The sequence below is a fragment of the Cydia splendana genome, chromosome 5 (assembly GCF_910591565.1).
Source record: "Cydia splendana chromosome 5, ilCydSple1.2, whole genome shotgun sequence".
NCBI lineage: Eukaryota > Metazoa > Arthropoda > Insecta > Lepidoptera > Tortricidae > Cydia > Cydia splendana.
The window spans coordinates 11,875,379-11,893,149 of record NC_085964.1 but is presented as its reverse complement, the minus strand read 5'-3'; the positions used below and the strand labels follow the sequence as shown (position 1 = coordinate 11,893,149).

General features: G+C 38.5%; 1 protein-coding gene across 5 annotated transcripts in view; it reads left to right on the top strand.

Moving 5' to 3' along the window:
* Window positions 1-17,771, top strand: part of LOC134790650 (tensin-1) — a 127,563-nt gene that overhangs the window by 99,257 nt on the left and 10,535 nt on the right. For all 5 annotated transcript variants that reach the window (XM_063761515.1, XM_063761514.1, XM_063761516.1 and 2 more), the window contains 4 exons: window positions 861-1,024; window positions 1,567-1,767; window positions 4,827-5,006; window positions 14,580-15,198. In XM_063761515.1, the coding sequence (XP_063617585.1) occupies window positions 861-1,024; window positions 1,567-1,767; window positions 4,827-5,006; window positions 14,580-15,198 (1,164 nt within the window). The remainder of the gene's footprint in view (window positions 1-860; window positions 1,025-1,566; window positions 1,768-4,826; window positions 5,007-14,579; window positions 15,199-17,771) is intronic.

Sequence of the window (17,771 nt, the reverse complement as noted above, 5' to 3'; positions counted from 1 at the left end):
GAAATATCCCAAACATTAACTTCAAACCCTCCCATACATTTAGTACGACGACTCACGCCTCAAAGAACGTCGGTGTTGTAAGAGATAAAAATGCTTGAGATTCATTATTTGCGATAACTAACTGTAATAAAATAATAAAACTACCGTTTATGAAATAATACATCTAACATTTATTTTTTAATTACACCGCAAATTTAAAGAAAAGTTCATTTGGAAACATTTAAGAGGGCCCGTCAATGTATCGCACAAGAAGGGCGTCACTTCGAGCAACAACTGTAAACAAAAAATGTATTTCCTTAAAAAATAAATGTTAGATTTATTATTTCATAAACGGTAGTTTTATTATTTTATTACAGTTTATTATCGCAAATAACGAATCTCAAGCAGTTTTATCTCTTACGTCTCTTACGACAGCGACGTTCTTTGAGGGGTGAGTCGTCGTACTAAATGTATGGGGGGGTTTGAAGTTAATGTTTGGGATATTTCTGCTTTTATTTAAAAAAAGTTATTAATGTAATTTTGCTCATTGGGTAACGCACTTTCGATATCAATTTGAAGTTTTCTGATATCTGTTATATTTACGGAATTATCGCCTGGCTACACTTAACGATTACACCCTGTATAGTTCATATCAATATCTTGACTTTATCATGGGTTTGACCGCTCACCCCTCGAGTGACGCCTTATACCCATTGGGTACGTATAAGTACTTGTTTGCGGTACAACTGCAGCGACGCACCATGAATCCATATTGTAAGTTGGTGGTTAAGACGTATGACCATTGCACATTAAAAACAAAGTTGCAACCGTAAGTTGTGGGCCCATACAATGAACTGTACTAATGTTTTGCATTGTCACAGGTACATCGACACATTTGCTGGCCTGCTGGCGGGGCAGATCCGCGTGAACGCGGCGCCGCTGCACCTGACGCACGTGAGCGTGGCCGGCGCACTGGCTCCGGCCTCGGAGCCCACCATCGCCTTCCTGAAGATCTACGAGAACTTCGTCTGCGTCTATACCTCGGGTAAACAAACTTGCTTCTGTGCTATTTAGAACGAGTCGCCGCTCCACTTGACCCATGGGAACGTGGCCGGGGCGCTAGCACTGGCTCTATTAAAATGACTAACGGATATCGATATCGCAATTATAAATCAAGGATGGATCAATCAATGTTGCACTTTTTTATCATGTAATTATCACTCTGAACGTATTTAATACACGATCACCTAACATACCTATGTAGGCTATGTACCTACTTATATTCTGCTTACACTTAAGGGGTCTGAAGTGCAAGGGTTCAATTTCACTACTCTCAGAGACGGTAAAGGATGACACGCTAGACCGGCCCGGGCCCAGGCCGAGGCGACTCGTCATTTTCTATGACGGCTGATCACGAGGTGCTTTTCATAGAAAACCAAGCACCGGAAGCTCCGGCCCGGTGTAGCGTGAGTCATCCCTAATAATCCTTGTTCTAAAGTCACAATATGTACCTACACTGGCACATTTTCAATCGATCAACGCTTTTATTGTTGTACAGCACATTTCTAAGAGCACTATTTCCTTCAGGCTTGTACATGGTTAGCGGCGGCGGCTGGACCGTGGGCGTGGGCCGCCTGGCGCTGCGAGGCGACGTGCTGGTGCGAGCGTACAGGAGACCGGCGCAGGCGCAGCAGCGGCGGCTCGTGTTCGCGTGCCAGTTCCACACGTGCGCCGTCGCGGACCACACGCTCTCCTTCACCAAGCAGCAGCTGGATCACGCCGCGCACGGTAACGATGCCTTGATGTACATATTCTATACGTCTCGCGTCGAATGATTGTCCCTATCACAGTTCCTTCGAGTTTTAATTGGCTCCACTCTTGATTGGTCTTCATTTGAAAAATAATTTACTAAATATGTTTTTTACCATATTTTTATTACGTAGGTACCATCAGCCGTAAAAGTGCATGGCGAATTTATCAATGAATTCATTCATAATTTCTCCATGCAATTTCGCAGCTCACTGTACAATTCTATATAACTTAATGCACTAAACTTCCAAAAAATGTCTACAAACATTTTACATGACAGCTATATCTACTCCCAAAGAGTATAATAATATATATAAAGTATAGCTACTCCATGTAAAAGTGAACTGAAGTCATTCATACGTACTACCATCATGCGACGCGAGAGATATAACCACTCAGTTCCACACGTGTGCCGTCGCTGACCACACGCTCTCCTTCACCAAGCACCAGTTCGACCACACAACACACACATAATGAATGCGTTTCCAGAGTGCGAGTGGGACATCACTATATACGTTCAGAGCGCTATCTCGCTTATAGACTGGAGCGGCTTGTACAACCGTATCCAGAGTGATAATCGTGTAACCCCGCCTTTTAATATAGAGTCCGAAGCTTCGCTTGCACTGACTTAAGGATGACTCACGTTAAACCGGGCCGTGTCCGGGCCGGAGCTTCCGGCGCATCGTTTTCTATGGAAAGCATCACGTGATCGCCTGTCATGTCATAGAAAAGTAAGCGCCGCGGAAGCTCCGGCCCGGACACGGCCCGGTCTAACGTGAGTCATCCTTTAAGGTGTCCTCTGTGGCCTTCACGTGGACGTTGTCACTGTATTATCCTTGATAAAATGAGTGTCATTCGTAGCCGCATTACTGCCGATTAGAACGTTCATTCCTATCACTCACTCGTCATGATACCACGTAGAGACCGCAGTAGTGATGCAGCTGCAATTGCTATCCGATCCCAATGTCACCTCATCTGTGACAATATATCACCGCGCTGCGCTATAATGGCACAGTGGCAGTACAATACTTGACGTAGCACTTGACCTGTACACTTAGCGAAGTCTGACTCCAACTCATCATCACTACGCTTTACCATATAGCGCCTTGGCAGCGCCACCTATCACACGATCTGAATATTTCTTGTGCATGAAAAAAGCGTTTCGGTCAAACTTAGTTCATATGAAACATTGAGCTTGTGATAACGCCACCTAATGGTCATTCGCGTAAACTCGTTGCGCTAGTATGCACATAACATACATAACTATGTAAGTACATATGTATATCTAAAACTGATTTGTGTTAATTAATATTATGTAGGTATGTATATAGGTTTTATGAATATGTAAATGCAAAGGAAAGATTATTTTTGAAAAATCTAACCTAAGAATCAGGCTTAAATTAAGTACAGTGAAACCTGGTTAATTGGCACCTGGATAAATGGAAAACCTCAATAATTGCAACCAAAAGTCCGGTCCCGGTCCCTTGAGACCAAAAGGCCTCTATAATTGAAAGTTTGGAACCTCTATAATTGCAATTTAGATTTTAGTGCTTTTCGTAATTTTGCCTCTGTAATTGACCACATCGCAACTAAGACCTCTATAATTGACACTGTGCTAAAAAAATCCGTTATTTTTGCTTTTCTTTTTACCTCTATTATTGAAACGAGTCTTACTTATTACCTCTGTAATTGAAATAATGTAATTGTAGACAGCAGAAACAATATTTTAATAGCAATGATCATTTTATTTATATCTTCATCCAGAATTCAATTTATTTATTGGGTATCTATCACAGCCTGTAGTAGGTGAAATAGTTTTGATTTGATCAAAAACAAAGTATGCTTTTTACATTCTAATAAGACTTTCTTCTACAATTCAAGGGAATTTTTAAACCCAAATGATTAATAAGATAATAAAGTAGTAATTAATGTAGTGCAAAAGTACAAGTATAGACAGAAGCAATATATAGAACAGAAACCCAGAATTTAAGCGTGTAAATCTACTTTCAATGGTTATTTGCACCTCCATAAAAGAAATTTGTCAGAACGCAACCTCTATTAATGAAAACCTCTATAATTGACACAACGATTTCTTGAACCTCGTTAATTGACACGACCTGCTTAAATGAAAAACCTGGTTAATTGACAAAAAATGGCCGGTCCCTTGAGATTGCAATTATCCAGGTTCCACTGTATATACCTATAGATAGTATTTAACTACTCTTTAGTAGCATTGCAAAGAAGAGTTTAAAATTAGTTGTAGGTTGTAGGTACCTACTTACTAAGTGGAATTAAATTGTAGACGTAAATATAAATACATATTTATAGGTAAACGCCACTTGGACCATCCCAGTAACCCGAGGTTAACCCGTTAAACCGTTAACCTAGTGTCAAATTGTACTGGTAACCATGGTAACTCCAGGTTTAACCAGATTAGTGGGATGGTGCTAGTGGCGCTGTATACGAAAGTAAATACAAAAAAATATTCCGTTAACAACGAACGTTGAATGAGCAGAAACCTAAATGAATGTAAAATAGTTATTTACGATACAAGTGCGGAAAAGAGGAAATTCGAAACGAGTGGCGATAAATTAAAACACGACCGAAGGGAGTAGTGGTTCCTAAGGACTTGAGCCTTTTAGCTCTTTTTTAGGGCTCGCCTCATCTCTCGACGCCTTATTAGACTAAAAGCCTATTTAGCTCTGTAGCCCCCGAGCCTAGTACTATTTAAGAGCCTAGACTCTTGGAAGTCTTGGAGCTGATAACCTTATTAAAAGACTACATATTTAAAAGCTAAAAGTCTTTATCTAAATATTAAGTCTCAACATTTTTTTTGCCTCGAACCCTTTTAGCCTAAAGCCTAATGTATACACTCGTGCGAACGGTAATTCGCAACTCGTGTCGATTTTAAACACTCCCTTCGATCGTGTTTTAATTTATCGCCACTCGTTTCAAATTTCCTCTTTTCCGCACTTGTATCGTAAATAACTATTTCAGAAAATATACGAAGACCACTAACCCATTTTGATCTTCAACAGACCCATCGTTCCCGTCCGACGGCGCAGTGGAGCTGGTGTTCTTGCGCAGCGAGGGCGGCGGCGGCGCGGCGCCGGCGCCCACCCCCGCGGCCCCGCTGCGCGCCGCGCCCGACGCGCTCGCCCGCGCCGACTCGCTCGACCACCTGCGCCCGCTCTCCACGCTCACCGATGATGACCCTGGTAAGTCTTCACAGATACTTATCGTACCCGAACTAGGGTTGCAAATAGAAAAAAAAAACAAATGTTTTTTTTTTAATTTATGAAAAAAAAACATGAAAAAAAACCTGGCACCATGGTTTTTTTTTTTCTAAATTAGGTTTTTTTTACAGTAACAGTAAATTGCGATAACTACCACTACAGATTTCATTTATGTTGTTTTTAATCAAAGTTGTTAAATTAAATTGGTTTAATGGTTAACATAAAGTCTAAAACAAGTAAAACAACCGTATAAAAGTATTAACTGCCTTGCAAATTTTGAGTTTTCATACTTTTGAAAAATAACGTACTCCAGAAAAAAACGGTTTTTTTTCACGGTTTTTTTTTTCATGTTTTTTTTTTCAAGTCAGATAAAAACCGTTTTTTTACAACCCTAACCCGAACCAATAATATAGGTACTCCTAGATTACGAGTATAGTGCCATCACGCTCCGCGATTGTTGCGCCATTTAGGGTCCTAGCTAAATTGGTTGTTCAATACTTACGCTATAGAATTTCCAATTTACAAGAAACCTAAATGGCATAACAATCCCGTGTGGTAACTGTACATACGGTCATACCCAGAGAGCGAAACTTTGGTGCCGACGACAGACGTATGACGTCAAGCTAAATACAGAGTGTTGTTGTTATCTAGATTATAGATACTTAATCAAATAACAACTTATTAGCCTCTTTAGTTTACTGATATTGAAACTTGAGTTGAGAGTTTTTATACGTACTGGCCACGTATAAAAACATAACTAAATGTCTTTGTCATGTTAAAAACAAGATTGTTGGAAATGACAACCAATTTCTGTTTACTTATTTTTTTATTATTAGTAAAATATAACCGAAATATTCTTGTTTGAAGTCGCTATTGAGTCTATGCAGCCGTATTTGCAGAAATTTCCTTTTCTGATTGTATAAAATGAAAAAATGTACTTACTGCTCCTGCTGTGACCAAAATTTAACAGCAAAAGCAAGCAATATAGAGAAACATTTGAAAACAACAAAGCATATTGAACGAGAAGGAGAGAAAATGACACAATATGATTTTAACATGGATTTAACAAATTTTATGATAGCTTCGAATATTATTTTTATTTTTATTTTTTGTGTAAATTACCAAGCATTTTTATAAATAAACAATTATATATATATTATATTATCATTATTAAGAATCATTGAGGTGTTACAATGTTGTTTTAAAAAAAACATCCTATATGCGACTTAACGTCATAATGACGTCATCGGCACCAAAGTTTCGCTCTCTGGTCATACCATACCTATTACACACTTTTTCAATAAATAAACATTATTTAATTATGTTCATTGTGTTGTGTTGGTAGAGTCAGCCCAAAAAATGTCTGCAGCGGATTTGATAGCCCACGCAGTGCAAGTGTCATTTATACGTCATAATTTCATAGAAGTTTGACGTTTAAAATAACACTTTCACTGCGTGGACTATCAAATCCGCTGCAGACTATTCTTGGTCTGACTCTATGTCCTTTTAGCATTAGGTCTGCCATTTGTACATTGTTGTATAGGTATTTTTTGGTGCAATAAAGTTTAAATAAATAATTATGATTATCTAGGTCACTCCCATATTTAAAACAAACGATGCCTAATGTATTAAATTTCTTAACCCGTCTGGGCTGTAGAGCGTGCCAAACAAATATATATACATGACATACATAATATTATACACGGTGGAAAAAAATAACTGCATCCCCGTTGACAGGGAGGTTTTGGGATTATACTAAGCAGCTTTTACTATGGGACCAAGCCCGAAATCGCGAAAAAAAATTTACCCTCCCATAGAAAATTTCCTATAAAGAGAGAGATAAAGATAGTTTATTATTCAAGTAGGCTTATTTTATTTTATTTATGAACGTCAAATAAAGCTACACCGGCTCCAGCCCTACACCTCTGCCTCGAGAAGATTTAAATCCCCCCTCAATTGGAGGAGGGTATCCCAATATGGAACCGGCAACAAACTCGGCGGGACACAAAAAACAGTCGAATTGGTAACCTCCAGTACTTCCAACCACATCAAGGCAATCGGTTAGAGAACGGCGTTTATGGGTTACACGAGCAGCAATAAAATTATAATAACTGTCGCTGGCATTTTTATGCTTTCCTGACTCATATTAAACTCTGTTAAAAAGTTACTAAGTAGAGAGAATAACTCAATTGGCTTACCTACCACCTTTTTAACCCTCACAAAAAAATAGAATAGAATAAAAAAAACAAATATATTTTAGTTAAAGTAACTTTAAGATGCGTTTTAAACGTTCCTTCGCATAGAGGCTAAAATTAGTAAAAAGTTCGAGTAGATGTGTTGTTAAATGTTTCCTGATGTCAAGCAAAGGGTTTTAAACACGGTGTTTGGTGTTTGCAACATTGTCGATGTGGCACTCATTAAAAAAAAAAAATTATACATTAACAAAAGTTTTTAGTTTCTTCCAATTCGTTCGTCGATATTTTACATTCTCTATAATATATTTAAAATATTTATATACCTACCTAATTTAACTTTTTGTAACATATTCAAATGTATCAAATTAGTTCACGATATAAAGGTGATAAGTGAGATATAAAATAATAAGCATTCTATTTATATTAACTTTAATATGGAGCGAAAAGATAAAGTACCCAATTAACCAACCCGCAGGTAGAGCGGTGCCGGTAACCGACAATATGATTATTTGAGGCGGCATCAGTTAACCGAGAGGTCGCAGTCTGTGGTGCCGCAGGTGTGGGGCTATTTTAGTGAAGTAGATCCGCCCGAGCCGAGCGCCGGCCGCCCGTCGCCGCTCGCCGCCCGCCCAGTCGCGCGCTCAACCCGACACCACGCACTCACGTCTCATGCGTGAAACAAACAAATCAAACAATACATCTATAAAATAATCTTCAAATAAACAAAGCTACAAATATTTATCAAAGTTTAACAAGTTAGGCGTCAATGCCCAGTGATCCCTAAACTTCGCTAGACGACTATCGGAAACGAGGTGAGTGGGACAATACAAGTTTAGGTATACTTTAAAACAAATCGACTTTTACACAATCCGGCGCCTACGCACTTCTTTAATTATCTTCTCTTATTACCGATACCAACGACCCCCTCAAAAATCAATATGTCATCGACTTTGTCGAAATTGAATAGAAATAAACAAATGTTGATCATATGTGAACAATAGGCGTGCTTATTAGTGAAGCGAACGATGCATTGTGAGGGTTCAAACGAGATCTGAGATGGAAATCAGTTCCGCCGGGCGTAGCGGCGCCTGCGGCTTTGGCTAATTGACCGGCGTGGTGAATCCGTGATGGATGTCCACCGCGCTCGTCACCGCGGCACGGGCGCGGCGCCCGTCGCCTCCTTCGCCGTTATTACAAGATACTTTCCGACCACAGCCACAGTTCGACTTAGGGCTGATTTACACGATGCGAGAACTGGCCTGCGAGTTTCATACCATTGCGGGTTTTGATCGGTCGGTTGAATTGGACGTAACCAACAGTCCGCAATGTAACTAAAATCGCATGCGAGTTCGCGCGCCGTCTAAATCAGCCTTTAAACCAGAAAACGTGACCGTGACAGGTACTTGTGCGGATTTAGATATCACTCTTTACTGGTTTGTCTTAAGCGATCACTTGCCAGCACTGTTCCGTTCGCAATATCAGCCCTTTCGTCACACGTCAACTTAATTCGATTCGACGGGCCCGACGAGATCAGTGACTCGCACCGGCTCATGTGTTAACTTTTGCCTATAGAAAGCAAATCTGGTCTGACGTCACTGATTCGATTACTTGCAGCACGGCGACTTATGAGGATTAAATCTCTTGTGAATAATAGACAAGGCAGGAAAAACATGTACCTTGTTTGTGTTTCAAATAGTCGATTTACCTAAATGAGAATTGCATATCAAACTTTTAAAATTCTACAATCTACAAAATCCTTAGTCCACCCCTACATATTATAAGTCTTTCAAAGCGTTTGTAGAGTCATTACTATTAATAACATAATACCTGCTTACTGTCCTAATACCTACAGACAGCTAATACATAAAGTTACGTTGGGCATAAAACCAAGTACTTAAACCGAAATCAACTGGCCCTTTTGCTGAACTTCCTTTACGTTTGCACTGTTGAATAGTTGCATTTTTAAACCTGTGCATACAATACTCGTAAACAAATGCGAATAACAAACTTCAAAAATATGGTTTGGTAAAATAAAATGATAAGTATTTGTAATATTATATAAATTTCTTTGAAAAAAAAAAAACAATTTTCTTTGAAATTTAGTGTATATTAGAATTTCCCTATAGTTTTAGGTGCCTACTCTAAATTGTACTTGTATTGTATTGTTAATTATGTACAAAATACAAATACAAATAATTTATTGAGAAAAGTATAGTACAGTGGTTGTTCTTAAAGACTAAGAATTTATATATAGACAAGTGCTTTACAAATGCCTGAACTAGGATTCCCTGTGTTTCAGGCAGCGAAGGACAATATTAATTAATTTTTAATTATTTGTGTTATGTAGTAACAAATTACCCACTCGACTCGTATCAAAGCCAGGTTACAAATACAAATACTGTATAAGTATACAAATATCAGCATTATTTTATCATGTTTGCTTTTAGCTTGACGAACAGTTCATATCACAGGTGTCCTAGTTGAGGTCGTGTCGTCACCAAATCGATCTCATACATAAAGCGAATTAGTGTTAATAGTGTTACTGTCTATCAAATCAAACAAGTGCGGAATTCAATGTCAAAGCTATGAAAAGTGTATTGAGGCTAATGTGTTAAAAATGTATTTAAAAACTGGAGTTTCCGATAAAACTTTGATTACCAAACGGCGCGCAGCGTACAGCGAAGGTTTGTTTGCTTTACTTCGGCCGTATGTTTAAAGGTCAGATGCAGACCACGGACGTTTATCATCATTTAATGGAATAACGGATCGAATTCAATGCCACGTTCATTTGTTGAAACCTAACTAACGTTCTTGGAACCACTCCCACTAATTAGTTAAGTAACAGACGACACAACTGTTACGTTTAGTTAATAAAACTAAATGTAACATTAGGTCAGCAGGACTTGTGTTACTTGTGTAGTACCTATATGAACATGTTGTTTGGATTGTTTTCTCTTCCATGTTAATAGAAAAGATATCTTAAAACTCTACTTATTAATAAAATCATAAATAAAAAATAGAAAGAAACGATGTAGGTATGTATTTTGTTACGAAAACTATAAAAAATGTAGGTACTCAATCGCAATCTTAAAAACTACATTTGATGTTATTATTTTCTTACCTGTTTTTTAAAGAAACAAGTTCCAACAACATGAAGTTGCATTTAGTAAAAAAGTTTGTAAACAATTGCATCATATAGGTACTTGTAGGGTCGGCAAAAAGACATAAAAGCCCCAAACTGGTTGCGATTTGAAGATAACAAAATGCTAACAGAAACAGATAAGGTGAAGAACAGCGGGGGAAGGAATAACAATTTGGTTTTGGAGCCGGGGATCGCTTAGGGTTTCGCAGAATGGTCAATCGGGCGGGCCGCGGGCCGGTGAGGTCATCATGACCGGGCGGAATCATGAGGTTACCTTCGGACAATGTTTTTTTATATTACAATAAAAGCTTCACCTTACTACAATGTTTGTTAATTAGTTCAGGTCAAATTTTGCATACAAGATATGAACCAGTTCCCGATGCCTGATTTAGTTGAAAATAAGCATACCTATACCAATGTTAATTCTATGACAATGCAATGCAAAAAGGCTTAACAACAATATTTATGCCTCTATTTGCAAAAAAAAACAAGAGCGTGGCAGAGACTTTTAGCGCATTATAGCTAATGACGCTTGTAGGTAATAAAATAAAAAAAGTTACAACAACTACACTACAAAATTATAACCAAAATAAGTATTTTGTCACGTTTGCAACACTTATTATTACACTCATTATTTTTGTCTTTAACGATAATCGCAAACCCATTATTTATTTATTATATGATCTTGGGAGGTTTCAACAAAAAATTATAAAAATGAAAATAAAATATTGAAACAGTAAAATAAATACCTACCTAAATAAAAATAAAATGTAAGTAATTTAATAATATTTAAAAATTTGAAATTACCTATTTATGTACTTAATTCAAAAAATAGTGGTAAATAATAGTCTGTCATTCCTACTATGCACTTATATCATATGTATAAATGCCAAAGTTAAGGAATGTTAGGTTAGGTAGGAAGATTAAGTTAGTTATTACAAATAAAAACAATTTAACAAGAACAATGTACCTAAAACGTTTCCAACATATCACTCAAACTGTCAGGCTATCCGTGATTTTCTCATCTATGTTTTGACAGTGGGCGTGACACGTCCGACGGACGACACACCACGGTCATGACGGTCACGCCAATGTTCATCAGCTAACGAACAGCGGACAATAAATCTTCAAACCGCCATTGGCGGTCACTTTCTACCTTCCTATTGTGCCGGTTCTAACTTAAGTTATCATCAAGGGCTCTATTATGCTTCTCTCTATGTTGAAAATGGAATGAAATCATAAATCTTGTGCGACGTAGGTAGTTTATGACTCTACGTCGGAATTTTAATGTTACCATGTCATAACCCTGAAATGGATAAATCTTGAGGACATACTAATTCAAAGTTTTGTCAGGCGACGAAATTACTAAACTATTTTCCTTGTTAACTAGTTTGAGTTTTTAAAACTTGTTTTCCGTAATCATGATTTCGGTCCTTGTGAGCCAGTTCTACCATCACTCTACTCTACACTACAACATAGAATTTCAACTTAATTATGTTTAACATATTTTGGATAAGCAAGTGCACAGGAAAAAGAAAACCCTAACTATTCCATTAATCCATTGATGATGTAAATATTGTGCGGAAGTCATCTACAATAATAATTATAAAACGTCACATTAAGTAACTCGTTGGCTTCATTCCAATATTCTAAGGACATAATTGGAATAATTTACGTCGTACGCTACAACTTAATTGGCCTCTCCAAACGCTTCTTAAAGTTTGCGCGAGATTGTCAATATTTTCATACATGCTATGTTTGCGAACGTAGCTTATATCAAAGATTTGATACTCTTCGCAGCACGCTACGTCTAATGACTGAAAAGATGCGACGGTAGGGCTCGCACCGCCGAGCCGTGGGGAGCACATCCTCTTCCTGCGCCGTCGCGCGTTTCGTAACACTAGCCCGAACCAACATGTTATTTTGGTTGACATCACAGAAATAACCGCATCTTCCTTAACAGCCGACGCCGACGGTCACCAGACGCTGACGTTGATATCTTTACACTAATTGCGTTATTGACAACCCTACTTTTAGTTTAGTTGTGAAATCGACAATCCATTAGACACCGACTGGGAATGAAACTTTCCATTATGTGGCGATTCCTAATTATTTTTAATAATTTATATTAATTTCTGTAAGTTGTTGCCGATCATGAAAGGGTCCTATAAAAGATCAGGTTACAACTTTTATGACACCATGAAGGTATTACATTCAGTTAGTGAACGAAAAACACACAGTTATTATGCAAATGAGCCATGAATATGATGGTCCCAATTCCATATTGGTCAGTATTTACTCGCTTGGCAACTTTTTGAATCGTTTATTTTGGATGCTTGTTCCGCCAAAATGTTAGTTTAACTTGCAAGGAATTTTTAAGGGTACTAGAGTTAGACCAAGCATCGATTTTGATAGCCCTGATTGTGCAAATATTATTTTAAACGTCAAACTTCTATGAGATTAAGTATGACGTTTAAATAGCCCAGTCTGGGCTATCAAAATCGCTGCCAACTTAGCTTAGTCTAACTTTAGGTACTTTTTATGCTAATGTAGGAGATTTACCTACGTAACTCTATGCATAAAGATATGAAAATGGTCCAATATATAGTTTATTAATGAATTATATAGCTATCAACATACGTAGGCGCCATAATTTATTTTATAAGCAACTTTAGTAGGTACCTTTATTAAGAGGTCACTTCCTTGTTTAGATTTGTTGCCTTGAATATTCAACATGTCTGCAAATTCCTCGTCTTTGGAACTGTTTGACAAAACCGAGGTCATAGTGATTACATCATAACCACAGCTTGATATCTTACTTAGATTATGCCCTGTAAGATAAAAATACTATTTACCGCTACAAGCAAATTACATCTAATAGTAGAGTCTGATTCTGATTGACTTATTCGTTAATTAATCCATATGACATTCTTTCTTGTCCATATAACGTTTGATGATTAAAAACGGTATAGTATGTCGATCTAATACCTAAGGTAACCAAGGAAATACATATGTATACATGGTGAAAAGAATTCCCAAAACTTATACCTACTTTTATACGTATCTACTTTAATTTATACCAAATGAAATTATTTTTAAATTTGATTTTGTTTTGAAAAATCCCGTTTTTATAGTGAGATGTCAAGAGGGCACAATTATTTGAAGCTGGGGACTATAAAGAAATTGATGTTGGGGTTTTTCAGTCGATTTTGGCGGAACCCCTGTCTAAAACTGCAAAATTAGTGTACCATTTTTTTGATAACTAGTATAACATTTATTGAAACTCATATAATGTAGAGGCCCAACGGAGCCGACATGTCCCGTTTGACAAAGGTTCCTTTTAAAAACGTAGATAAAAAAAAAAAAAAAAAAAATAGTGAGATGTATTCCAAGAATCTTTTTTTCATGCGTTTCTACCGTCATACAACGGTGTTATCCCACAGTCGTCGTTATAACGGGAAGCAATCCTAATCCTTTTATGGCGTCCCGTCCGTCTAGCACCGGGTTGCACCGCACCTGCACCCACTGCTAGAGTGCATCCAATCCACGCGCTACTCAATGAACCGAGCCAAAACACATTGACGTTAAACATCTGTGAACACTCATTATCATTAGGTACCTACTACACTTACTATGTAAACGAAACTGTCTTTGAACGAAAGGCAAGAGGAAATTGCACACATTACCACCGGCTTGTTAGGAGGGGCCACGGGACTCTTATTGGAGCGAGTCGGATCCAATTTAGAAGCTGTCGTTAATTAAACCGAAGCTAAACTGATTGGCTTGGGACTAGGCTGTCGAGTTGATTACTAAACATAACTACATACTTACTTGTATCGCAAGTTTATACATACCTATTTACAACCTGCGATATCCATTTATAGACTAAATAAATACACCTTATCAATGAGGTACATGTAACTTCGGTACCTGCTACAGTATAAGTACAGTTGTACAGTGAAGTTGCGGGCGTCCATAGGCTACGGTGACTGCTTACCATCAGGCGGGCCGTATGCTTGTTTGCCACCGATGTGGTATAAAAAAGGACCTAAACAGGTACCATTATATTTTTGACACTTTTCAGAAATTAAACTCTCTGCTGGTATTTTTTTTTATAAAATATATGACGTCAAATAACTAGTAAAAACGACATTAAGAAGTACATTTGATTTTAATTAGTTTTCGAATAAAGTTAACTTTAATAACGTTTTGGCATAGGTGAAAACAACGGCAGCGCCGAAGGTTCCGGGTCGGGAGGCGAGGCCGGGGAGGGGGCTGAAGCGGCGCACACGTTCGGTCCCCTCGACGGGTCCATCTACGCCACAGTGGTGCGCGCGGGCGGCGGGCCCGCGTCCCTGCTCAGCGCGTCCATGGACTCCGGCATCTCGTCGGCGGGGCGGCGCGCGGCGCCCAGCCCGCCCGACGAGCTCGACGCGCTGCTCGGGGACATGTTGCGCACCGTCAGCGCGCTGCCCGACCCGCCCGGCGCGCAGCCTGCCGCCGCGCAATCGCACTCCGATCGCGCGCCTGACATACCGTATCACGCGCGCGCCGACTCCGCTCCCTTCACCTACGGAGCGCCAGGCTTGCGACCCGGCATGCTGCGCGCTCCCAACCGCCTGGCCAGCCCCGAGCTGGTGCGGCGGGCTCTCGGCGGCGACCGCTCCTACCGACCTATCGAAGACGACGACGACGAACGAGTCACCACCACCACCCCTGAACCGCCATCGCCTCATACCCCTGTTTCTCCGCGCACCCTCCGTAAACTTACTCATGAAGATGTCACCACTACCACCACAGCAGTACCACCGCCGGCCTCTCCTTTACGAAATGGGAGGTGAGTGTTATTCAATTTATACATTATATTTTTTTTAATTATAAGTCGATTTTGGTTATTTCTCAGCTCTTGATACTCGGCATTCTAATTTAATTGAGTTTAGTATAATGATCCAGCCTAACCGGTTTCATTGGGGAAGGAATGAATGCAAATTTGAAGTTATCTCATGGTGTAATAATAAAATCTAATCAAATCAGTTGGGAGCGTAGGTATTTAATACAAAACCGCTCGTAAAGCGGATGCATGGAGATAAAGGATTAAAGTTGCTTTATAAATAATTCAAAACCAATCGCGCAACAACAATAAATCACCCGACTTTTTGTCCGATAAAGGTATCTTTGTTTTATTATTCCAAAAGCAAATTCTCCATTTGTTGTTATTCTTCTGTCAACAGAATAGTTGAGGTCATTAAAAAGTTGTATGAAGTTAAAATAAAAGGGATCTGGCGGATAACGTAAACATGTGTTCCTGTGCAGTAGGCGGCGGTGGCCGCGCGCTGGAGGCCGCGAGCCGCCTACTTCGCTCCTTCAACTCGACTCGAGCTACTGTTTACTCTCATAACCTCACTATTTACATTTTATTTTTAGCAAATACAGTTTATAACATAAACAATCAAAGCTCACCTTCTAACCATGATTAAAGTTAGTTCGATTAGATCATCAATAGATGAATGCGCGATACTACTTACCTTCTCGTATTTTTTTTATAAAAAAAAAACAAATATGTATAGTTACTAGGTAAACTGTATACAGTCGGACCAAGATTATAACTCTTCGTGGTATTTGCAATGACAAATTCTGGTAATGTCATCGTTAATATATTTTTTAATGAAAATACGACATTTACATTGTTTACAATGACATTCCCTCACTTTGTTCTATTCAAGCCTAGACGGACTCTATGTACAGTCAGCAATACTATTCGCATACGAACTTCTATGCAGGGCGGGTATCTTTTCTCTGCAGCTGACTATACAAGTGTACATGTACCTATAAATGTGTTCCACATGATTTTTGTTACCAGGTAAATTTTAAATATACTGCCTAGTTACATTATTGAAGGCAATAAAAATGATTATGTATAATGATAGAGGTAGAACTCTACCTACAACACAAAGCATCAAGAGGTGTGGAATTGAATGGTCTCTTAATTTATTTAGCTTCGTTCCACTCGACCTACTTCAATGTCGATCAAGAAGAGCAATAAAGCAAACCATAACCAATCTGGGCCATTACACTAAGCCACAAAACCCATTACATATCATGGCGTGTAGTGTTGGTATTTCGTACGTTTTATGGACTTGCCAGTACTAGCAAGCCATTAATTGTATGAGACACGCTCAATTATGCTCTTTCCCCCTGTTTACTGAACGCTTTAATGTCTCTTAGGACTAATTACATACCTACATGGAACGAGCATGAAAAATAAACCTAAACAAATTTGATCCCGTCGATCATTTATTGATGGATGCGGCGTGGGATCATGATTCCGTGGGCGTTAATTGAATAACGAACAATGATCACAACAAAAACCAACCAATCCATGTAAGACGCTGTTGTGGTCTTTAAATAATGATTTGTAGCCGTATTGTACGTGTATTCAAGGCGCGATCGTAAGATAAAAGGATCCGTAACTAGATAATTAAGGTAAATGACCTACCGACCCACATACAGCTACATATAGCTACAGAAAAGGAAGAAACTATTTTAATTCCGACCAATGTGTATATATTTTTCATTTATTTTTTAGCTACCTATTCCAAGAACCTTTGTAAAAGAAGTCGGTATTCTGTAAGCAAATATAGAACTACATTATATGTACAGTTTGCTAGATAATAGCCAATCACCAAGTGTGTCAACAGTAACAAGGAGTAAACTACTGTTATTACTGCAACAAGCGCGTGTGTGGCGGTACGGCAACATATCGTACAGTCAATGTCAAATATATGTTAACGCGTTTGCACTTTATGCCATTGTATTAAAGCGAATACTGTATACATATCATTGACGTTATGCGCACCTCCGTGTACACGTGTATCATAAAGGCTCCCGTTTTCTCCTTATACATATTCTCATTCATCTGTACAATGCCTACCTACTTGAATATTTTGAATAGCAACGTCAACAAAGCAGCTTTATAAACTTTATGATTAAATATAGCGGTTAATGGAACGGTTTGTTTACATTCGATGATAGCTATCTTGTTTTAATAAACAAGTTTTTAGTATAAACTACTTTACTAACGACATATCGACATGCTAGATAATCGCTGTCGCATAATGCGCGAACAGTGCCACATGTCGGCTATCTATGATAGACAACAAGATAAATGAGTATAATAGCGATCGATATCTTGTCAATCAAAGAGACATTACAACGCATTGTAATCAAATCAATTATTTATACTTAAAGGAGCACTTTAAAGTTACTTAACTTTTAATGTAGAGTCATAATATGCTTAAGGCATTTTTTTGTTCTACAACGAGGTGTCAAATTGATTTAAGTGACATCTTATTTCATAGCAAACGGTTAGTCGTTATCATGAGACATACGATACATTAGCTTCCTGAGAAA